The sequence below is a fragment of the Gouania willdenowi genome, chromosome 20 (assembly GCF_900634775.1).
Source record: "Gouania willdenowi chromosome 20, fGouWil2.1, whole genome shotgun sequence".
Lineage (NCBI taxonomy): Eukaryota > Metazoa > Chordata > Actinopteri > Blenniiformes > Gobiesocidae > Gouania > Gouania willdenowi.
In genome coordinates, this window is record NC_041063.1 from 14,130,957 (window position 1) to 14,155,712 (window position 24,756).

Sequence of the window (24,756 nt, forward strand, 5' to 3'; positions counted from 1 at the left end):
TGTTTATTAAAATGGACTGCAAAGCGATAACCCCAAGCTGGCCACCAACACCATCACATTGTTGAGAATAAGGTGGCTCTCGCTATGGTAACCACAGCCTTTTCAGGCTGGCAGATAATCCTCTGGGGTTTACTCAACTCTTATTTCTGGTAAGAGGTCTTTACCCACAATAAAGGAGCGCTCAGCAGATTTGAACACTGTAGGAACTCCACAAGAAACCTCAGGAGCAGATGTAGATGTAGATACAGCAGCAGAGAGGTCAGGAAAAACTGCTTTATCTGGTAAGGTTTTTTTTTTTTATCCAACTTAAATGTTGTCGGCTTGCTACTGGTTTTATTTGAACTGGAGAGGGTTCGATGTGGGAGGGAGATGGAAGGCTTGAGTTTGATTCTTGATGACTTTATGTGCTTCACATAGACAATTTGTAATTGAAACACACTGTCACATTTTGTGTTTTATGTTGCTTTCTATTATCAAAGGCAGAGGTTTTTCAGCTTCAACTTATATTTATGAACTGCCCCAAAAAACTCTTAGAATCAGAATGTGAATAAATATTCTAATCAGCAATCCTAACCCTAATTTCTTAAAAACGTTATGTTTAAGGGTTTTATTTAGATTATATTTATAGGATTATTGCTTTACCAACTGGCAACTCCAAAACCTTTTCTTTGACTCTCTTTGGGTCAGGACACATAAGATAGGAAACACTAGTCTAAGCCAGTGTTTCTCAAATGGGGGTATGTGTATCCCTAGGGTACGCGATGGTACTACAGGGGCTATTTAAGATAAATAAGTGGTTTTCAACCTTGGGGTCACCTTTAAATGTGGTCACCTGAATTTTCTGAAAAATTAAATAGATTTTTGAAATGAAAACAACACAAAATCTTAAACAACTACATTTCTATACTTTCACTTTGTGAAATATAAATCTAGTTTACCTAAAATGCCATTAAAAACTATTTCTGGAACAAAGAAAATTATTTGGGGTCGTCAGCCATTCTTGATATCAAAATGGGGTCACGATCCAAAAAAGGTTGGGAACCACTAAACTAAATGTTTCTTTCCATTTATTTACAAAATGAAATTCTTTAAAATGTGTGTTATCACTCATTCATTTCATCATTATGCCCTATAGTTGTTTTTAAATCATTATTTAAGCCAAATGTTGTAGTCGGACAAACGGGTACTTGGATTCAGAAATAAGAGAAAAGGTGTAATTGAGCTAAAAAAAGTTTGAGAACCACTGGTCTAAGCTATACATTAATGCTATACATAATACCGTTAGTATTTTCCTGGCCGACTCTGTCTGTACCCCCTCCTTTCTGCTCCTGTGCCCCCCTCACTTGCATGTACTAATCCTTTTGTTGTGGAGTGAGAGGCCCAGGCTTTGGCTGACCATTGGTCTCAGTAATGACCAGTTCAGTTAAAGGGGGTATACAAAGCCCTCCTATCAGATCCCTCAGGCTCAATCATACCACCTCTATCAACAAGATTGCATAGCTCGACCTCTATTGCTATTCACCTTCATTCTCAAACTGTCTCCAAACTATTGTCTATGTTTTCGCCGCATGGTCTGATTGTGGTCTTGATCCTTCAGCCGGTCGTCGGAGGTGGAAGGAATTGGCCAACCTCAGTGAAAACATGAAGATTCTGAGCAGTGCTCCACGTTTGCTACTGCTGCTACATATTTGTCTGCCGGTGTGTGGGCAGGAGTCGCCAGGCCAGGAGAAAGGGTACCTGCCGGACGTTCTCAGGGCATTAAACTTGGCCCTGGGGTTGAGAAATGAGCGTCAGCTTGAGAAGAGCAAAACAAACATCCTGATCAACACGCTGTTCCACGCGGTGCATTGTGCAGAGCGAACCTCCCAAGAATCATGTGCAAAAGTAAGGCCTAAACCTGTGCGAATGAAGATTTTATTTACCAAAGTACAAACACTGCAAGTGCATCTATCTCATGGTCACTGTGACATGTTTGTTATGGCAGGAATGTGAGTGAATGTGAGACTTAAATCTTTAACATGCCATACATGCTGAGTGGCTTTAGAAAACCCAACGTTTGACATTTTTACAACTTAAATGGGCGGCTTTAGAGACGACAGACATGTTTGAGCAGGTCACCTCTCAAAACGGCTTAATTCGAGTGAAAGTGGCCAAAGTGTCTAATTCGGATGAATGCTGAAGTGTTGTTTTTCCAGGTAAAAACTGAGCGTTTTCATTTCTACCAGCATTTTAACGTTTTCAAGTGACTTAAATTGGCTTTTTTTTTCAAGCCACCAGGACAAAAACAACCTTGTATTGTTTGTGCTCGGAAAAAAACTAAGCTGTTTAGAATGTTTATTGTACTTCGTGACATGTCACATAAAAAAAATCGTATCGAGTGTTTTCTTTTCTTTTCTTTTCTTTTTGGACATTCAACCTCTATGATCCATTCATTCAGTCTTTGTTTTAGTGTCTGACCCCAGACGTTGCACTCTCTGCATTGGAGGATGAGGGGATGCCATATCTCACCGAGGTGGATTTCCAAAGGATTTCAACGGTTTTCCTGTACTATATCATTAATCTGGAAGATCTTTGCACTCTCCACTCCTCTCCGTCCTCCTCATCGCCTACTGGGAACCTCGAATTTTACCTTCTGGCCCTCACCAGCCTACATCCAACTGAAAACAGCCACTTCCTGTCAGCCAGTGAAACAGGAAGTATTCTGCAGCTCATCAACCAGCACTACAATCCTGTTACATCCACCTCTGACTTGAAAGTAATGAACAATTTTCTCTTAAATGTCAACCCTTGCAGCGTACGAATGCTTGAATCTTTCATGCTTGAATCCGCAGTGCCTTGATGTCACTCATATTCTGGATTTTGTTGGCATTAATGAAAGTCCAGGTGCTGACATGTCCACCGTGCCAAAACTGGCTGCGGCAATCATCAGCCATATTTTGCAGGGCCACTGTTTCCAAAGTCGGAACCTCCCACCTGCTGCCTTCTTTACAGACTACATCTTCAAGTCTCTCAATCAAACCAGTAATCTGGAAATGATTGGTAAGATCACGATAACTTGTTCTGTACCTTTTCTAACGTGCTATATATTTACGATGGCATGCTTTTGGTCCTCTTTAAGTAACAGAAAAATTACTGTTACAACAAATACAATTTAAGGTTCAGTTTTAAAGTTGCTGGCGGCAATCCTTAACATTTTAAAACTGCTCCGGTGTTTCATTCAAAAGGTCTCTCATCCACTTCTGATGCCAGTGTGCTCCCAAACAACTGACCAAGTGTCTTACCCAATGCATTTCTGGTGTTTTCATGGACTGAAAGTTGTGCCAAAACAAATGTTGGATGTGGAATTTTGTTCCTTTCCGTGGAAATAGAGTTTATTGTCTCGCAGAGTGTCATATCACGGGGAACACCATAAACAATCAAGAACATAAAATGCCTCAAGCTAATACTGTCTTCTATCTCTGGCAAATCAATTCAAGAAATCACTGTAGGAATGAAGAAAAAACACTTTTTGAAATTTAACTTTGAACATTACAATCTATTATTGTATTGTAAATTTAGCGTGATAACATGAGGCATTTTATATAAGTTGTGCCGAAACCACAAAAAAGAGAGAGAGCAATGCATTGGGTGATGGATTCCCAATACCACAACGCTACTCGTGAAATTTAAGTTAAAACAGTCTTGTTAGTGGTAATTCCATCCTTTGACATTTGTTTGTGACTAAATTATGTGGAAGAAATAGCTTATATTTATTGATCTATGAGGCCTATACTATGTCTTCATCTGTGTTAAAATGTGATGGGATTGTCACCGGCAGCTTTGAGCATAATGACTTTAACTAACATGTTCTGGCTTTTTCTCTGTTCTTGCTCTTTTAGATTGCTCCACTATAATCTCTACTAGCTGCACATATGTGTCTAAACAAGCAACTTTAATTTTATGTATAACTCTCAGTTGAGAATGTGAGAAGATTGCTTTTTTATTACGGTACAATTGCTGTCATTATCTATAAAAAAAAAAAAATGTCTACAATGAATACATCTCTAAAAGATTCAAATTTGACGACTTTACGCATCTGCTATGTATGCTCACAAAACCCTCTTGTGGTACGATGCAGTACTGCCCTAAATGTTTGGGCTATATTAATTGCGTACCATGCATATACTGTAGTAGTTTATCTAGCTGCACACGTCTTCTTAGGTTGATTGCATTTTTTTTTTTATCCCAATGAATATTTGCAGGTCAGGTTGAATAGCACACATATTGGCAAACCTTTTCAGTTTTTTTATTTGATGGATATGAAAGAAAAAATATTTCAATGAACTTGATGGACCTTTGTAAATGCAATCCCGGTAACTATGGATTTACTTTTCCTATTCTAGACTTGGAAGAGTTGCTTCATCAGTTAGGCGTAGGACGCGAAGGTACCACCTACTCTCATCATGAGAGGAAAAGGAGGAGCATAACAGGACATAGTGGACATTCATTAGAGGAATGCAACCATGAAACCAGGGGATCAAGCAGGGATTGGGCACAGGTGAGCCAAAACTCCAAGAAGAAGAGAAGTACCACATGAAACTGTGGATGCATGTGTACACAAGTTGATTACAATAATAAGCAGCCTTCTCACCACAACTTCTGTTTTTTTTTTTTTTTGTCTTTGACTCCAATCAGATGTGTTTTTCAGCTGATCAATTAATGGATATTTTTGCTCTGGATCCACATTTGCCAATTTCCAAGGAGCACTTTGGACAAATTTGTCCAGCCATCATCCAGCAGTTGCTAGGCAATGTCTGTGAGTCTTCAGATCATGAAGCTGGAGGATCTCCACCCACTGCTCTGGAGAGTAAGACAGTTTACAACAGTGTTCTCATCTCATTAACTCGCCTACTGTGTAATTCACTTCACTTCATTCTACAGTATAGGTCCAGTGCATACTTTACCAGGTAAATGTGTTTTTGTATTTTGTAGTACTATTGTAAATAGCATCAAACGAAATGAAAATTCAATACATACAAAAATAAATGGGTTAAAGAAGAATTATTAGTAACCTTGGATTTTATGTAAAAATATTTTTTAAAAAAGAGAGAGAGAGAGTCAGATTTAAATTCTGGTATTAGATTAGTTTGAGTTTCTGGACCAATTATCTTATATTGAAGCTTCAAACACACTTGTATACAATTATATCAAGCTGCATTCGCATCTTCTACGAGACTTTCTGGTGTTAGGCCTCTGTACAATAGCCTCTGTAGTTGGCTTCCTGGTTGCCTGGTGGGCATTTTTTCCTTGATCTTATTTTTCAGGTCAGTCGCTGCCTTGTTCAGCGTGATTGCGGTTATTGGGGTTTCGTGGAGTGGGGGTTGGTGTTAACTCCGCCCTGACCTGGCCACATGGCTCCACCTTGTTGTAGAATTGGTGTTGTACCTCGTCAATCTCAAGTTGTGATAGCAGTTGAGTTTTGTGGATGTTGGAACACTGAGTTACTAGGTGTTTTGCCGTGAGTTTGGACTGTGGGTTTTTGTAGTAACCATTTCTCCCACATCCTTTGCATGTAGCCTCTCTGACTAGGGTTACTGGAGTAGTAGCATTCCAACAGAGCCCTGTTATCGCATCTCGCCCATTTCAGTCTTGTTCCAGTAGCCCATTTTACATCGAGGTGCTCTGGTTCCCCAGCACCTGACCCAGACCTTGTTTGGCCGGGCAACGTCTGAGCCGGCATGTCATTCATTTCATTGTCTCTCTTCATTGTATGAGGTAGGCAGTAGCGTGAAGGGTCTTACCCAAGGACCCACGCTGGCAGATGGTATATTGCTCATTTTTCCCCAGCAGGGATTCGAACCAGGGACCTCTGTGTGCAAGTGTAATGATTCATGTTGGGCATGTTGGGTTTTTTTTGCTGTTTCAGTCTTCTTGTTTTATATTTTTAAATTGTGATTTATGTTTGAAGATTTTGTTAGACTGAAACAAATAAACTGAAACTGACAATAAGTCTGCACAGCTCCTCCAACCACAAATGTATGAATCTTCATAAGAGGCAAGGTAGGACATCTGCCCAAGAACAGCATGGTGATGACTGCAAAAGAGTGGGATTTATATCACAAACTATTCATTGTTATATATGAACCTGCATATTATGATCTTATTTAAAGCTGTTTCTCCCTGCAGAGTATGGCTATAGTACAGCAGCCGTCCTGCTCATCACTGTGGGCTCCATGTTCGGCATCTGCCTGATTTTCTTCAACTCCTGCCAGGAAACCTACACGCTTATCCTACAGCTGTTTGTAGGTTTGGCAGTAGGGACGCTTTCTGGAGACGCCCTCCTGCACCTCATACCACAGGTGGAGGGTTACTGAATCAAAATTTCCCCATGGGGCAAAGTACTGAACTTTCCTTTATTTATTTATTTTTTGTAGATCCTTGACCTTCACAATGATGCTCACGGTCATGATGAGGAGCAGAGCAGTTCAGAAAAGGAGTATCTATGGAAGATTCTGGGAATGATTGGTGGCATTTACGCCTTTTTCCTGATGGAAAAAATATTTTCATTTTTTGTTCCTTCTCACAGCCATGTAAGCAAAACAAAGTAAAAAAAAAAAATGCGAAGGGGTTTGTTGTTTTACAATTGCCGTCTCCTTCCTTTGTGTCTGCAGGGTCACTCCAATGGTCTTTCTATGGAAAAAAACGGCATCATTCAGTCCCAAAGGGGAAAGTCCAACACAAGAGGAAAGTCTATCTCCACCATACAGCTGGTAAGTAATTACAACCTGAAACCTTAGCAGAGACATTGACAATTTGTGTTCTCCTCATTTACAAAGAATATAAACTTTACATTGTATCAGATATGAATTCTGTCAAAAGAATGTCTTCAAATGATTGTGGTTTGTGAAAATCCTTCAACACAAATATCAAAGAGCACAACAAGGTTATTTAATGTTTAAGTTAAACATTAGAACCCTGAGGTAAAAAACTGAAAAGCATAAAACAGTGTTTTTTTAGTTCTATTTTTTTTTTTAACAACTAAACTGATATAAACATAGTCTAACCCAAGGATGTCAAACTCATTTTAGTTCAGGGGCCAAAACGGACCAGTTGGATCACAAGTGGGCCACAGGTTTTAGGCGGGAAACAAACAATTCAAGTTTGCACTTCCAGTTATAATTTAGACATAAAGTATGGAAGGTATCAACAATATCTAAGCAATAAGTGACAGATACTTAAATGTCTTTTTATTTATTCATTTTTTGACCAATTCAAGAAAAATTGCAGGACTTTGAAGATTTTTGGTCCTTTATTGATTCATTTTCAAATTTCCCAGTGGGCCGAATCGGATGCTCTGAAGGGCAGATTTGTCCACCGGGTCTTGAGTTTGACCTATGTGGTCTAACCCATTGATGAATGTGTCATACTGTGGTACAGCATATATACTGTATATATAATGCCTGCAAAGTTATTGTATAACCAGAAATAAGTATTCGTGTGGGATGGAATGAAGAAACAAAGCATGTAGGATGTAAAAAGTGATAAATATTGAATCACTGAAAATGCATTTAACACTTGTGCTAAATTATAGACTCACGATTAAAATCAAACCCAATATTTGACACAAAACTCGGACATAAAGAGAAGAACAACAGAAAAAGACTAAACATGGAGGATGATGTCTTCTAGTGACACCTTCTTTATTTTAATTTAAATGAAACGTGAGTCAAGTTAACCCTCCCATTATCCTTGGGGGTCAATTTGACGTCATTATATGTTCATCAATCAAAAAAGAATAGTTGACTGTATTTTTTGCTTCATATTTCATGACTTTTCTTAATTATATGGGTGTAATTGAATAAGTATATGTGTTTTCTGCGGTCAATTTGACCACAAGCTGTTTTAGCTGTGTAAAACGTGTCTGTCTGTGTGTGACCCATGTGTGACCTTACACCCCTACACTTGATGGTGCAGAGTTGATGCTTTTGAGTTGGGGGGAGGAGACAATATTCTCATTTTGGAACAGCTCTTTCACAGTGAAAGTGATGTAGAGCAGAAAGTGACTGAGACAGAGGACTTTATAATGAATAACCCCAAACATGTTACAAAAAATTAGATAAAAATAGGCAGTGGTTATCCGTACGGTTGCCGTATATCAATATATCGACATTCTATTCGTACTCAGCGCCCCTATTTGACCAGTTTAGGTCACGTGATAGGTCAGTCATTGGTCAGTTTAGGTCGTGTGACTAAGACTAAACCTAACTCTAACTCTAACCTTAACCCTAAAACTTACCCTAACCCTAATATTGGGTTATAACCTAACTCTAACCCTAACCCTAACCCTAAACCTAACCCTAACCCTAAGACGCTACGTACGTGTACTTTGGTAACCAATAGCACCGAGGGTTGTTTGTACGGCAGCCGTAGAAATAGACACTTTCATACTCTTGTGGTCATTAATGTTGTCAGTACACTTGAGAAGATTTGGATGAAAACAATTCAACATAAAAACAATTTCCTGAAAACGATTTTCTGGAGGCAAATATCGCTGGGGTCAGATTGACCCCAAGCGTAAGGATGATAGGTGGGTCAAGACTTTGTGATGTAAATAACTATTTGAATCCTGCAGGGATCTGTAGATGATGTGGAGTGTACAGAGATTTCTCCTGAACCTGCAGACACTCCGAAGCCCAAACATCAGAGTGAGCAGCTCCAGCCTCAGCCACACACAGACGGCTGTGCTTTGTAATGAGTTCCCTGGCACACAGACTGTTTTTGTGTCTTCAGGGCCAGGGATTCCCCTGCTGGCAGTGATGGTAATCGTGGGAGACAGTCTTCATAACTTTGCCGATGGCCTTGTTATCGGGGCAGCTTTCTCCTCTTCGGCTGAGACTGGCATGGCGACCACCGTGGCCATCCTGTGCCATGAGATCCCACATGAGATGGGTGAGAGATCACATGGGCTGAGGACAGTATGAGACCAAACACTGACATATTCACCTTTTTTTTCTCTCTCTCCAAGGAGACTTTGCCGTGTTGCTCAGTTCAGGACTCTCAGTGAAGAATGCGGTGCTGATGAACTTTCTCAGTGCACTCACTGCTTTCATGGGACTTTACATTGGACTCTTCGTCTCCTCTGACACAGAAGTACAGCAGTGGATCTTTTCTGTTACTGCGGGGATTTTCCTCTACTTGTCACTTGTAGAAATGGTGAGGCTGAGGGTTAAGATTGATTATGTATTGCCTGTGTCAAACTCAAGGTGAGGGGGACAAATGCGGCCTTTCTGAGGATCCGATGTGACGAAAAATGGCTGAGAAAACATGAGCCTTTGTGTGAATTATATTGGTTACATTAGTTCAGTTGTAGATATCTCAGCCCTTCCAAATTCACAAATTTAAAGGTATTGTTATTTTCCTATTCTTTTTTTTTTATATGTCTGCAGTAATTTTTAATTGCACATTCATCTTTCTAAAATCCTGCAATACTTCAGCAAAAACACGTTCAAAATTCCTCCAAATTACATAAAAATTTTTGGAGTAAAGATCCTGCTAGGACTAATATCTGCCATGTATTGCTTTGACACGCATGATCTTGAAATAAAACCAGTTTTATTTAAAAGCTACAGTGATCAAACTGTAATGTTTGGCTGTTTTTAACTGAATAATGGGCAAAAACTTGTTTTCGAGCACTAGCAGGTTGCTTGATGATCATTGTGAGCATCTCTCTTGTATTCTATAATGTATGCAATAATACGAACTCAGAGGTTAGAAAAATATATCCTTTGTTTTAGTTTTTATAATGTTCACTATTGTGTGATAGAAACACTTTTGAGGCAGCCTTTGTTGCTTTGTGGTGATGATGTTTTCTTTCTGTCTTCAGCTTCCAGAGATGTGTCGAGTGAAGACCAAACGACCCTGTCTCCTGTTTATTTTGCAGAACCTGGGTCTCCTGATGGGCTGGGCCTGTCTTTTGTTGCTTGCACTTTTTGAACACGAACTTAAATTCTGAGCTGAACAGACATGAACTGAAACAATTCTGGACTCTTTAAGGTTTTTTTTTCTTTCTCTAACTTTTAAAGTGCTCTACCAATAATGTTTAAACAAGTCGTTTTTTTTCCATATCATGTATAGTTTTAGCAATGGATCACATGTTGTATGTAGTGAATGTCTGGCATTTTATACTCAAGGATTTATTTTTGTATGCTATGTGACTGATTATTTCATTTTTGGCAGATTTTTGGTGTGCTGTATTTCATTTCCATTTGTTGCCTTTGACAATAAGATGATTGCAATAAGTAAAACTTTGAGGATATACTTTAAACTAATTAATTTTCTTTTTTTTTTTTTTTACAAATTACAAAATTTGGCAGCAACTTGGGAAGTGCCTTTCCCCTCCAATAATTAAATAACTTCTAAATCATGAACAGTGTTTTATTCACGCCCACAAAGAAGAAGATCGTAGTTTTTATTATTCTCACAACTATAGGCCACGATTTGGTTAAAAAAAATTCACACAGCAATTTGTTACCATTTTTAATTGTGCGAAAAGCATCCAACTTAACAGTAAAATCCAGTTAATCCACACCTCTTACTGGAATAAATCTCAACCATTCCATTTGTTTAATACTATTAAATACCTTTAAATAAGTTCTAAATAGTAATGTGATTTTAGGCAAACATAGATGCACTGTTTGCTACATTTTTTACAAGATTAAGGGCTCTCGTTAAAATAGACTTATATAAAAATTCTGTTGACTCAGTGAAAAACTATTACCAGGGATAAAGAAAGGGCTAAAACAGTTGGACAAGTATAAGCTGCTGTCTAAAGGTTATATATTTTAAAGCCTGTTATTGAAGAAGAAGAAGAAGAAAAAAAAAAGCGGCTCGTTTCAAGTCACCAAGTCCATTGTTTTTGAGGCAAACCAATAAGAGAGCTTTACCACCCACCAGAGCTGCTTGTTCTCATCATCCACCAACATGGATGACTAAGATTTTTAACTCTGAAACACAACGACCCACACAGATCATGAGCTTTTCACTGGTTGGAGTGGGCCTGCAGTGGAAGGCTGAGGACACAGGAGATACAGTATATGTGGTATAAACACATCAGCACAATAGGTTAAAAATAAGTGTATATACATCAGCTCATGGAGGATGGTTTCCCTCATTGTTGTGATATTCTATAAAATTAATGCAACATCCACTGAGTACAAGAGATTCATCTGTGTTGATTCTGTCAATCGCTGGAACAAAATTCTTTATTTCCCAACATGTTTCGACTGTCAACTGCCAGTCTGCTGAACAAAAAACAAGGTTTTTCAGGAATTTTTATCTCCCGACATGAACAAAAATTGCCTGAAAAACCTTGTCTGAAAAAATGAAACCTCAACTTAACGTATTGTTCAAAAAGAAGACAACATGATACTCAACATGATACTCAACTTCAAAACAACTATCAAAGGCACAGTAGAACTCCTCTGACGAAGACTGCAATTGACAGTCGAAACATTGGGAGATAAAAAAAATCCCAGAAAAACCTTAACCTAACATACAACTAAATTATAATTAAGGTGACCAGCATTTTTTCCAATTACAATTAAAATCACTATTATTATTTTTCTACTGTAAGTCAATTACAATTCTGTTCTCAATTACTAAAGTTCAAATTCAATTAATCACAATTACTAAGCTTTCAATAAACCACCCCATAAAACTTAACCTTGTTGTTGTATTAGCTTTCTGTTAGCATCTCTTATGATAATGGGTCAGTTTTGACCCATGTCTTAAATCACCTGTAAAATAAACTAAAAAATATTATCTATCATTGCATTTGTTTTTCATCTCTTGGTTGCCTTGTAATGCTTCCTAATCCCTAAAAAATATTGGCATTAATGTAATTGGTGTCTGGTCTGAAGAGAACTGAAAAGGTAGTGGTAGAACTTGATATTAAACACATTTTAATAATTGTTTACATATGTGTAAGCCATCAAACTGTAACATTTTCCCCCAGTTTTGCATTTAATAAAATTGTACTTTTTATAGAATGTCCATGCCAATTACAATTACATAGTCAATTATCAAACCGATTGTGCTTATTCACCACTTCTGCTAAAACTGCATGGACAATTGTATCAACAGTGTCATGAGATTATTGGGCTATCATGTCAGAAAGAGCTGACACTGTTAACACTGACTTCCTGAGCAATCTTCGAACAATCGAAGGAAGTCTGTTGCATTTTTACTTATTCGAGCGATTTCTATGTTCTTTGAGAAATGCCAACCCCTGGCATTTCCAGGAAAGTGTGTTTGTGTGTACTTCGGTATGTATGGGCATGTGTGTGACTTTTGAACGCAGCTGCTGGCCGGGACTGAGGAAGGAAAGGCTTTTTTATCTGCACCATGTTGGTGTGAAACACCGAGTGTCCTCACTTGCTCAGCAGAGACCTGACAGAGGGAAAGTTCAGCTCGCGGGTCATCGTTGTTGCACAACGAGCAAACAATGGGAGATCATAGGAGAGAAACATGAAAAGGAAATAGAAAAGAAAAGAAAACATTTCCTTTGATTTTTAGGAAGATCTGACCTAGGACTTCCCTTTTGCAGCAATTCTCATTGTCGTCACATTAAACTGGAACGAATCGATAACGATTGGCGGGAACTCTCAGCAAAAAAAAACGTCACATCATCAATATTTTTTGCTTGCTCCAATTTAAACCAGCAGCCGGCCTTTAAAGGTTATCACTTAGGAAACTCAAAGGAAAATGCTTCTGACTTCAAATTACAATAAAGTTACAAACATTTATCAGCTTTGCTTCTAAAATTTGTTAAAATACATTAATATTAATTGTTTCTTTGGCATCAAATACTTAAGAGGTGCTAAAAATACAGCAAAAAAGACTGTATAGCTAATACTTCATGGATATGCTGTTTAGCTTTTCTCTGCGGAATTTTAAAGTTCTAATCCCATCCAAAAGGAGGGGAAAAGCCCAACCTGGCAACTTGTGGAGGTAAAGCCTCTTCAGGGATAAACCCTTACATTTCACCACTAGAGGACAGTATATTACACCCTGTTAGCTGTTAGTGGGGAATAGAGCAGATTATACTGACCATGATAAACTAAGTGTTAACAAATGGGAATTATTTTATGGCATTGTGAGGAATCTATCTGTTAAATGTTGTTATAGTGGATTATAATGTTTGTAGCCGATTGCATGCATACTTCTGATGACGTATCCCATACTTCCTCCACCATGTTAAAGCGTGAATTAATCAAAGAAAAAAAAAAAATGCTATATTAGCAGCTGTGTCTGGCTTTCCCGCAATAATGTACAAATGATCTAATAAATAAAGCTGCAGTATTTTATGTTTTTTATGATTTGTGTTTTTCATCACTGTAGAGGTAGGACTGATGACATCATCACTGTAGAGGTAGGACTGATGACATCATCACTGTAGAGGTAGGACTGATGACATCATCACTGTAGAGGTAGGACTGATGACATCATCACTGAAGAGGTAGGACTGATTTATTAATGGTATCATTGCAGTTCCAAACAAATCCAACATTACACGCTGTTACGTCCCAGTCTAGGAGCTCCAAGACGCAACATAAAAACGTAATCAAAATAAAACTCGGTCTCCAAAAACCACCGACGACGGGTTCCAAAAATTAACACAAATTTATTCCCGAACAAAAAAAGGCCTGCCCTTTAGGTACAACATGCAATAAACAAGAGTATGATAAGAAACGGACTACATAAGAAGGAAAACAAAGTGCACTAGATATATACTGTACAGGCGACAAGCTTAACAAAACAAATAATAATCACTTCACAAACGGATTCGGAGACAGAGTGAAACACCGAAAAACAGAGTTTTTCCTACGGACAAAGGAGATGCTGCTGCTGTCAAGGTTGGTGAACCCCGACTGACAGTTGCGCTGGCTTTTTGAAAGTGGTGACATCCTCCCCAACCAATCCGGGCTGCCCACCACTCCTCCTGCTGGCAGCCAATCCTGGGAAGCATCATCAAGCTGTTCCATTTGGGAAGACATCTCACTCTGTCACAAAACACACCCCAGGCAGCAACAAACAACCAGAGCACAAACTAAATACTAAATAATACGGCGAGGGTCGTAACACACGCCCTTGAACCAAGCAGCAGCCATGTTGAAAGTCTCATCCTGATCCTGATCCGCAGAAATATTTGAGGAAGACACACAGACAGACATTTCTTGCTTTATAGATAGATACATATATATATATAAATTGTGGGTGGGTTCATATACAAAAACAGAAACTGACCAATCATTCTTCTTCTTCTTCTTCTTCTTCTTCTTCTTCTTCTTCTTCTTCTTCTTCTTCTTCTTCTTCTTCTTCTTCTTCTTCTTCTTCTTCTTCTTCCCTATATCTATGCATAAGGTCTTTTTTAAAGCATTAAACAGTCAATACAGCCCAGATTTAACATATGGACATTTTCTTTTTCATACAATATTAAAATGTCTACATTTTCTGGCAGTAATGAAGATCTTTGGACATTGTCCATGCCTCCTGCCGTTAAAAAGACACGCTCGCTTGAAGGTGTACACCGTTGACAATATATCTTGTGACGTTTTAATAATGATGTTATATCGTCCCACCCTTGATTAAAATACATATTAACTCAAATTCAGTGTTGACCTAATGGTTGAGACAGCAGTCTTCTAGAATTAGAAGAATGTCTTTATTCTATTGTCTTTGTACAAGAATATACTATGACATTTGTGGTGCTGGGCTGTCAATATAATAAATAATTAAAATACATTTAAAAACACACCCATAAATAACACAATCACAATCAAATCTTGACACCGCTGTATGGGTTTGTCAGGTTATTGTAACCCCGGTAAGTCATCGGTTCGAATCCACAATGAGCCATCACTGTGACATTGAGCAAGTGCTAACTGCTTCCAGGTTGTCATTGCAAATGGGAACTTGATCTCAATGACTTATCTGGGAAAATAAAGTATAAATAAGATTAGATTTATATTTAAGAAAGTTTAAATAGTAACCAAACCCCTAAACCAAAAATATCAGAGTGACTGCCCTCTATGGGTTGAAACCCGGCTATTACAATTGATTTTTGCCATTGGATGAGAACAAGATCATGTGATGTTTGTTTCACGAACAAACACTGTTAGCCCCGCCCCCTTTATAAAAACTACCACCTGTGGGCTCTACAATCTGTGGTGAGTAGGTTGGATTGAGAGAAGAGTGAATAGAGAGTAAAGGTGTGTATTTTCTGGCATCTGGCAATACGATTCGTATCCCGATACATATGTCACGATACGATGCAATAATACGATATATCCCGATATTAAAGTATAAGGCAATTATTGCAATTTTTTTTTTAAATATATGATTTAAGAAACAACTAATCTGTAAATTGCCAAATTTGAACACTTTCAACAGAAAATCCAGGTTAAAAGTAAAGGTAGGGAACTTAAAGATACACAATTCGGCATGAATGATCAATTCCTTCGAGAAATAAATGAACGCAGAAAAACCTTATATCCTATCTTCAAAGAAAACCGACAGAGAGGCCGTAATTCCAAACTGGTCGTAGACAAGCTTTACATTGATGGCCAACTATTTAGGGATTCTAACATCACCCCCTGGCGCTACTAAGAAAAATAAAATAAAACATATTAAAAAAAAAAACACACAGGTGATTTATGAGTTAATATTGAAAAGATAATTCTCCACTCATGGTGTAGTTCAGGTAGCAGTATTTAAAAGGTAAAATGTGTATGTGTGTGTGTGTGTGTGTGTGTGTGTGTGTGTGCGTGTGTGTGTGTGTGTGTGTGTGTGTGTGTGTGTGTGTGTGTGCATACAGTATATATGTATTCTATGTGTATGTATATCTATATATATGTATGTTAACAAATTTAAAAAAAAAAAATAAAAAATAAAAAATGAAATATGAACAATAATAATTAAATATATATATATATATTATCTAAAATAATTGAAATAATTCAAAAGATAAATAAAATAAAATCATGAATATGTGTATATATACTAAGTGTGTGTGTATGTATGTGTGTGTATGCTTGCTCAGATGTTGGTAAACACGTATAGGCTCGTACAGTTTCACAGGACACTCTCTACCCCGATGTCACCTCTTTCTTCTCCAACCCCTAACCTTTTTTTTTCTTTCACATCCACTCAATACCCCCCCTTCCTACACTTTATATAATTACCCGTTGCGTGTTTTATTCTTTTGGTACTGGTTGTTGTTGTTGTATGTTTGTGCTTCTCACTAACCTTCTCAACCCAGCCCCTTACCCTGTGGTAGTATCGCATGATAAGCATTTCTTCTCTTTCTTTCTTGCATTGAAGTCCTTCACGACACAGCTGTGCACAAATGCTCTCAAAATCTTGGTTATGCTCACATTCGTAAGGACTAAACCGCACTCCTTTCCATGTCTCAGTTTACAGTAACATCTTGGAATGTGCGTGGCATTCGCTCGCAGGCTAAAAAGATCAAGATATTTGATTATGTATCAAGATTAAATGCAGACATTGTTTTCTTTCAAGAAACTCACTTACTTCAATCAGAAGAAATATCTGACAGACTCAAATTTTAACAAAATATATAATTCGTCTTTCAATTCCAGGCAAAGAAAATTCACACATCTGGGCCTGTCGGGTGGGGGCCCGGCCCGTCTGTTGATGGCTGGGCTACCGTATGGGGATCGGGGGGTGCGGTCGGGCGTGGCGGGGCGGTGGGTCTCTGGGGGGTGTGGAGGAGTGTTGCTGGGGGCTTTGCGGGGTCTCTCCGGGCGGTGCCGGCCTGGTGGGGCGTGGGGGTGCCCCTTCCCTGCGGGTGGGGCTTGGCGCTTGTCTTGTTTCCTGGTTGCCTTGGGGGCGTGCCTCGCGGCGTGTGGGTCCGGGGCGGCTTGCCGCGCCGGTGTGGGGGGTGGGCGCGCTGGGGGGTGCCGCCGGGGTTGGGGTGGGGTTGCTTGGCACTCCGGCGTGGTGCTCTTTGCTGGGGGGCGGCTCTAGCTGTTCCGGGGGTTGAGGTCGGTATCGGCCACTTGGTAGGTCTGTCCTGCTATCTGCGGGCTGGCGGGTGGGTGGGTTCTGCGCCTTTGGCTGGGGGCTGCTGCTCCGCATCAGTTGTGTGCCATTGGGGTCCCTCTCTCCTGTGGTGGCGGCCGCCGGTCGCTCTTGCGCCGGGGGGGGGGGGCATTGCCCCGTGGCCTGCGCTGTCCGGTGGAAGGCGGGACCTGGGCAGCTGTCTTTGTGCCGTCTGGGGCTGCGCGGTCTTGCTGGGTTGTGGCCTGTTCGTGGACCTTTTCTATTTCATGCCTTGAGTCTCTCCTCCCTGCTCCCTTTCCCCTCCCCTTCCCCCTCCCCCTCCACTTAGGTGTAACACTGCTCTCCCTTTTTATATCCTTCCTATAATAAAAGATTTCTTACCCTTCCTTAGGGAGGGCTGGTGATGGTCACAATTAAGCAATAAAATAAATCAATTTATTTTATTGCAATAACAAAATATGCATTGCTGTCTCATAATGATTGCACTTCCTGTGGTGTTGACCTTTGACAGCATGTGCAGACAAGTTAAAAAATAAAAAAAAAAAAAAAATAATAATAATCTGTAAATTTGTACACCTTCATGAGAACATTATGTATGAATATATATTTTATTGGCCTATTTTACACTCAAAACATTGCTTTAACATGCCATGTGCCAACAACTTAAAATAAATAAATAAATAAATGACATACAATCTGCCTGTGGCTTTTAAACCAACTGTAACTTTAGTGCAATTTAACTGAGGTATATGCCTCGAACAACCAATAAATGCAGAAAGTTAGTACTTTTTTTATTTTATTTTATTGAAAAAACACAAGACTTCTTGTTTAAATAAAGGTAATCGATATGGATGCATTTTGAATCGGACCAAGAATCGTGCGACGTAATATCGTGATATATTGTTGAATCAATTTTTTTTTCAACACCCCTAATAGAGAGGTATATTGAATAATGAATAGCTAGTTAGCATAGCATAGATTGTTCATTGGAGATTTTACAGTATAGACTGGGCGTGTCTTAACTGCTCCAGGAGCCCCGCCCATAATCAAGGCATTTTTTTTTTTTTTAATTTCTCTTCTAGTAGCAGGTCAGGAGACTCTTTAAGTATAGAGTACAGTTGTTTGATAATTATTGTGTGTGATGTGTTGATTAAAAAATAATATTAACATTTATATTTATAATAAAATATAATTTTAATCAATAATGTTTGGTTTTTTTTTTTGTTTTTTTTTAATCAATTACAAGACATTTCAGGGGACCCCATTTTAAATCCAGGCTACTCCAAGGTTGAAATACCCTGCTTTAGTGCTTCATGCGGTGGATAAAGTTTGGTGAAATTGGATTAGAGGCCATTTAAAAGTAGTTTAATCATAATGTATTCAGAGGCAGAGGTGTGAGCGTTGGATGAGCTGAGAAGCTCTCAGCTCGTGTGGGTAGGAGTGATGTCAGTGATGAGGGATGCTGAAGGCAGTAATGTGTTTAATCTACCACCACCACCACCACCATCATCATCATCATCATTGTCTGAAGAGAGGCTGAAGCGCGAGCCTCTTCCTCACAAGCTCCTCCTCCTCCTCCAACCTGAGGACGTCCAGCGGTGTTGTTACGGAGCGCCTTTTCTTCCCCTTTTAAAACTCTTTATAAATTCATCTGAGATATGAAATAATATGTAAAGGCGCGTGTCAGACATCTAGTTCCAACACCTGTGTATCACTATGGTGATTAGCACTCCAAAGAGGAAAGCAGCAAACTCTCCAGAGCTACACATGATGGACTCACTGGAAAACCCGGCGTCACAAGTAAGTTTGTTCACTATTTAGTTTAACTTTTTGAAATAATGTATTTTGATAACACGGTCTTTGTGTCCTTGCTAAGTTGTATTATTAATTTTAGCATTATTGCGCTTCACCTGTGTCACGTGTCCTCGTCAATCACTCCCAATGGAAAACACCTGATATCAGTCATTCCTGTGATTGACAAGTTAATAATTCAGCAGTTTTCATGTAACTTTTCATAAATGAACTGGAAACGCCACTGGCTTGTTTGTCTGTTGTTTGTGACACATGTCAAAAGTGTAGGCCAGGTGTTTTCAACCTTGGGGTGGGGACCCCATGTGGGGTCACCTGGATTTAAAATGGGGTCGCCTGAAATGTCTATTAGTTAAAATTAAAAAAAAAAGTTATATTTTCAATTGTATTAAATTATTATTCTTTTTCAAATACACATCACGTCACACACAAGAAATATCAAATAACTCTATTCTATACTTGAACGTTCTCAAATATGAATCTGTTTCAAATGAAATGCGGTGTAAAAAATTATCTGAGGTGGCGCACTTTGTGCACTAATCCTGGCTACTCTCTTTTTTTTTTTTTTTTGATCAAAAACTAATTGAAGTAAAAAAAAAAAAAAAAAAAAAAAAAAATTCTCAGCGGTGATATTATAATGGGGTTGCGACCCGAAAAAGATTGGGATTGGGAGCCACTGGTGTAGGCTATTTTATCACATCCTAAATGTTGTACAGGATAAGCAGGTAGAGAATGATGTAATGGCCTGAGAGTGAACAATGATCTTTGTTGATTTGTTATACAATGGCCTAAAAGTGTATTTTAACATGTTTAGTTGGGCTTGGACGATATGCTTTTGTCCCAATTCGGTTTTAATCATGATACTGTGTTAATAATTTGATTACAAATCACAATCGTGATGTAAATGTATTGCAATTATCGTAATTTTGTTTTTATTTATTTATTTTTTTCCATTTTCAAGGACAAAACTCAAATCATACACTTTATACAAGTCAGTCATTCGGTCTGAGATTTATTTCATCTGCAGACGAAAGTGCATTACACTACATGTAGTATTAATTTCATATGCAAACATGGTGAACAAATACAAAAAAGATAAGTTTCTCGGGAGAAATATTTTTTTCATATTGTTGCAAAAAAAAGTTTATATTTTTTCCCACCCCAATGTTTAATGTTGTTTGATATTAATCTCAACATTAATGCAGATTGAGAAGGTCAAGGTAAGTGTACTCTGATCAATATAGTCATATAGTTCAGCTCATAAATGCATGTACTGTGGTAGAATTTGAAGTATTTGTATACCTTTTGTTATAATAAAACTCGAGTGACTTCAATTCACATATTTTATTTCACCTCAGGATTTACCTATGCACAAAATAAATAAACTAAAATCAAGTGTATTAATAGAATTTTTGATATTGAAATGTTCAGATTTTAACATTAAATAAGGAACATTTTCAAAAAAAAATCATTCACTGCATCTGTATGTTCAAGCATGATGTTCTTTATACTTTGTGGTCCAGATTCTGTCTTGGCAGCTCATACTGTATTAATCGACCATTTAGTCAGAAAAGTTTTACCTGCACTTTTTAAACAGTTATGATTAATATGTCCTGAAGGAAAAAAACTGAAACAAAAAGCAGATTTCAGAGTAGGATGTTGTTGCCACATTGTGTGTGTGACGCATCAGTCAATTATTCACATCAGCTCACATCCTGAATCACCCACATAATTATGTTCACCATGCCTGTATTAATACATAAAAAACAGATCATTATTAGTCATTTAAAATTTACAGCTGGAGTCATTGACCTGAATTGAATAATGGCTCTGAGTCGGACTATTTCACATTGTTGTTTCTTCTTAGTGAAAATATGTGTAGGAGGTATTTTAATATATTTAAATTGAGGATGCAGGCTCTACCAACCAAGTTATTACTGTGCTCAGTGGGCTTCTTTTCCTGGATTTATATTAGGATGGCCGAGTGGTAGAAAGTGCCGCACTCAAGAATTCATCCTTCCGCTGCCGTGGGTTTGAATCCCACTTTTGTCATATATATTTTTTTTTCATTTTAACATATTTAACACGGCAAATTCCACTTTTATAAATACATATACAAAAAAATAAACATTTTATGGTATTTCTTGGGTTAGGTTTAGGGCTAAGTTAATGGGGGTAACTAAAAATAAATGAGCTAAAATAAAACTGACGGAACTTTAAGTCACGTGGTGCACCTATCACGTGACCTAAACTGACCAATGAGAGGCGCTGTGTATGAATAGACTGGCAGTCTATTCATACGTTTCTGTATCAATAGCCACAGCCTTTATTTTATCGCCTGTAATGAAAAAAAATTCACAAACATGATCCACTAAACATGAATCATAATAAAAAAAAAAGAGGTTTTAAACCATCAATGTATTAAAGCATGCATGAATTGTGTCCTTTAGTTATTGACACTGACATCATCTCAGTGCAGAGATTACTAGAAACAGGATAAACTTTAGTGAAAATATTTTGATTAACTCATAGAAACTTTGAGTCTGATAAAGTGTCTCGGTTTTGCTCTCGTCCCAAAGTCTCAGATCAAAGGAGCTCGGAGAAAAGGTCGCCTTAAAGGCTCAGATGGCAGCACGTCCTCCGACACCACCACCAACAGCCTCGTACGGCAGGTAAGAGACACACTGGGTGTGATTAACCCTGACCTTCATAAGCTAGCTTAATAGCAGATGTTAAGGTGCCCTATAATATTATATCATGATCAGGGTTGGGATAAATTCTAATTGGAATTGTGTTATTGGTCATTAATTACAGTTATGATGTAATTATAATTGTAATGTGTTTTTGTTATCATGAATGATTTGAAACTGAGTTCAAATCATTTACTTTGGAATTGTAATTGACATGGAAATTAATTAATTAAATGTTACAGTTCAATGTCTTGCACATACATAGTTGACAATTATTAAATCATGTTTCATATCAACTTTTCCCACTACCTGTTAGTTTTCTTGAGAATCATTTTCCCATTAGAAAATATTAATAAATCTATATATTATATACTGAAAGGAAAAAGACTCAGACGCCCACACCAAAAATATTAATACCAATATTGTCATTAGGAAGCCTAAGAATTTAACAAGCGATGAGAAACAAATTAGATGATAGATAATATTTTTTATTGTATAAGACACGAGGAAGGTTACGTTTTATGGGGTTGTTTAGTAATTATGATTAAATTAAATTTTACTTTTTTATTTCAGAACATCATTGTAGTTGACTTTCAGGGGAAAAATAATAATTGTGATTTTGATTGTAATTGAAAAAATGCTGGTCACCATAATTGTAATTGAACATGTTAATTGTAATTGACCCCAACCAATGCCATTTACTCTTTGGTTCAGGGATCGAAATGATCATCACAATGAGTTTTAATCTCTTGACCTTAACCCTAATTACGATCCAGTGCTTGTTTTAGAATATGCCATTATTTTATATTCATATCTCACTCCGTCCAATCTGTTTTTGTGTAAATGTTGAATACTATTTGGCAGAAAAGCTAAACTTAACCATGATCCATTAGGTATAGAATTATTATTGCAGTAAATGCTGCTGTAAACAGTGCAGAGTGCAGAGTGTTAAATGGAAATCTGTCTATAAATGAGCTTCCTCACTCTTCACTCTGTAGTAGCCACACAGTGAATTGTTATAAAACAGACTCTGTGAGGTACGCACTCGTCCTCATCAGCCTGGAGTTTGTTGATGGGACCTGCAGGGACTGCGTTGGGATGAGTTAAGGATGCTCACTCCTGCTTAAATGTTTCTCCCTTTTTTGGAGGAGGGACAAACCGTCTTTTGGCACGTCACCAGCAGGATGATGGGAATTTGAAGGAGATCAGAGACAATGCTATCTCTAAACATGCTAATGAATTAATGCTTTTAGCAGCTGAAGGAGATGGATTTGAGCTTTTTTTTTTATTATTTTAAAAGCTTGAACTCATTCTCTCCGACTTTGTATTTAGTTAGATCCATGATGAAGGCTTGTTTATAATGCCCGTCAGTGAGCAGCATATCTCCACAGAAAGGTTATTCAAGGTCGTTTAAATGACAGTTTGCAGAAGATATACTGAGAAAGATGTTTTAGAAGCTCTCACTTTCCAAACAGAAACGCCCCCTTTACATGTATACTAAACGAGGCCTCCAGAAATAGCACAGCTAATATCAATCATATCTGTTTGGTCAGTGATCTAAATATTTGTATGCTGTTGTCTTATAATAATAGCAGGTTTTACCTGACTATGTTCGTTAGAAATGGCGAGAGGTCTGTAATGTTCTTCACAGGTACACTTCACCTGTGAGAGACAGAATGGAAAAAAAAAATCTAGGAAATCACATTGTATGATTTTTTTTAAAAATAATTTATTTGGAAATATTTGTGTGAAATAAATCATTGGCACCTACAAACAAGCAAGACGTCTGTCTCTCATAGTTGGAAGTGTACCTATGATGACAAATACAGAGTTCTCATCTTTTTAAGTGGGACAACTTGCATAATCGATGGCTGACTAAATACTTTTTAGCCCCACTGTATGTATTCAGCAGAAAAAAGTGGGTTTGGGGTTTAGTTACTCCTCAGTCAATCTAAACTGTGAAATTTTCCTGACTAGTTTGAGGATTCAGGAATAATCCGTTGTGTACATTTCTTGCATCGTCTGACCGTCCTGTTGTTTTTGTGCCTCATAGTTCTCGTAGGCGTCTTGAGAACATCTCTTTAGGGTCACTGTGTGATCGATCAACCCAACATACTTCCAGTAACTCTTTTGAAACAGTGCCTAAAGGAGACCGTGACTCATGCTCCATCAGGAACAGGAGCAGAGGCCAGAGAGACAGGATGAGAGACGTTCCTTGTATTTGTTGCCTAATGGCAGAGAAGAGTACGGAGGAGGCATGTCCAGGCCAGGCGAGACGCATCAGCTGTGGGTGTAGTGTTCAGGGTTTACCTGGAGCTGAGTACTCCATTGAGAAACAAGAGGGGCAGTGGTGTCATGAGTTCATCTTGGTCAGTTGGATGGTTTATTTTCAGTCGTGTGTAGGCTGCCTCAGTGAAAGCACAAAAGTTTACTTTTTCAGTGATCGTCCATTAGATGGTCATCCTTGATCTGTCTCTACAGATTATGTTGGATATCAATTCTACTTTAGACTAGGGTCAAGAACCCTATCTGACTCTAAGCAATGTTTCCCTTTTATATTCCACATGTATGCTTCAACTCATTTCTAATGATGGACAGTGGTTCTCAAACTTTTTTGGCTCAAGTAGAACCACCTTTCTCTTATTTCTGAATCCAAGTACCTCCTTTTGTCCAACTACAACATTTTGCTCAAAACTATTTACTATTTAAAAACAATCAAGCTTAATGATGGATTGAACAAGTGATGTAACACATTTTAAAGAATCTTTTTTTGTAAATAAGTGGAAAGAAACAATATTGTTGATGTTTTTGATGTTTAAGCTCAGATATTATTTTTTTTTACTGCATTTTAGTTGAACTAGAAAAGAGAAAGTATAGAAATACAGTTGTTTAAGATTGTGTTTTAATAAAGTATTTTCAAAAATGTATTTTAATTTTTCTGAAATTTCAGGCAACCCCATTTAAACTCCAGGCAACCCCACATGGGGTCCTGACTAGAGGTCGACCAATATATCGACCGGCCGATATATTGGGCTGATATATGGACTTTTTTCAAGATCAGCCATCGGCCAAAAAAATAATATGAAAAAAAGGTATTAAGTTTAAACCGACAACTGTACATTGCACATTATATATTGTTGTCGTGCTTTACTGCTACTTACCCATCGTGTACTTTTTGTTTTACTTGGTTGTGTAC

The 24,756-nt window shown here is 38.0% G+C and overlaps 2 protein-coding genes across 8 annotated transcripts in view; both read left to right on the forward strand.

Moving 5' to 3' along the window:
* Positions 1-153: 153 nt before the first annotated feature.
* Positions 154-10,862, forward strand: LOC114454235 (zinc transporter ZIP12-like). 5 transcript variants are annotated; one of them, XM_028434544.1, is made up of 13 exons: positions 154-281; positions 1,598-1,884; positions 2,450-2,755; positions 2,832-3,039; positions 4,383-4,537; positions 4,675-4,846; positions 6,166-6,338; positions 6,414-6,569; positions 6,651-6,749; positions 8,612-8,684; positions 8,770-8,928; positions 9,005-9,192; positions 9,863-10,862. In XM_028434544.1, the coding sequence occupies exons 2-13, from the start codon at positions 1,642-1,644 to the stop codon at positions 9,989-9,991; spliced, it is 2,061 nt and encodes a 686-aa protein (XP_028290345.1). In that variant the 5' UTR covers positions 154-281; positions 1,598-1,641; the 3' UTR covers positions 9,992-10,862. The 5 variants fall into 5 exon arrangements, with proteins under 5 accessions (XP_028290345.1, XP_028290348.1, XP_028290347.1 ...); XM_028434545.1 differs by lacking the exons at positions 154-281; positions 1,598-1,884 and having other exon boundaries at positions 2,653-2,755; positions 2,884-3,039; XM_028434547.1 differs by lacking the exons at positions 1,598-1,884; positions 2,450-2,755; positions 2,832-3,039 and having other exon boundaries at positions 161-281.
* A 7,736-nt stretch (positions 10,863-18,598) lies between these two features.
* Positions 18,599-24,756, forward strand: part of cacnb2a (calcium channel, voltage-dependent, beta 2a) — a 68,477-nt gene continuing 62,319 nt past the window's right edge. For all 3 annotated transcript variants that reach the window (XM_028433911.1, XM_028433916.1, XM_028433912.1), the window contains exons 1-2: positions 18,599-18,861; positions 21,450-21,542. In XM_028433911.1, coding sequence (XP_028289712.1) covers positions 18,778-18,861; positions 21,450-21,542 — 177 coding nt within the window. In that variant the 5' untranslated portion in view covers positions 18,599-18,777. The remainder of the gene's footprint in view (positions 18,862-21,449; positions 21,543-24,756) is intronic.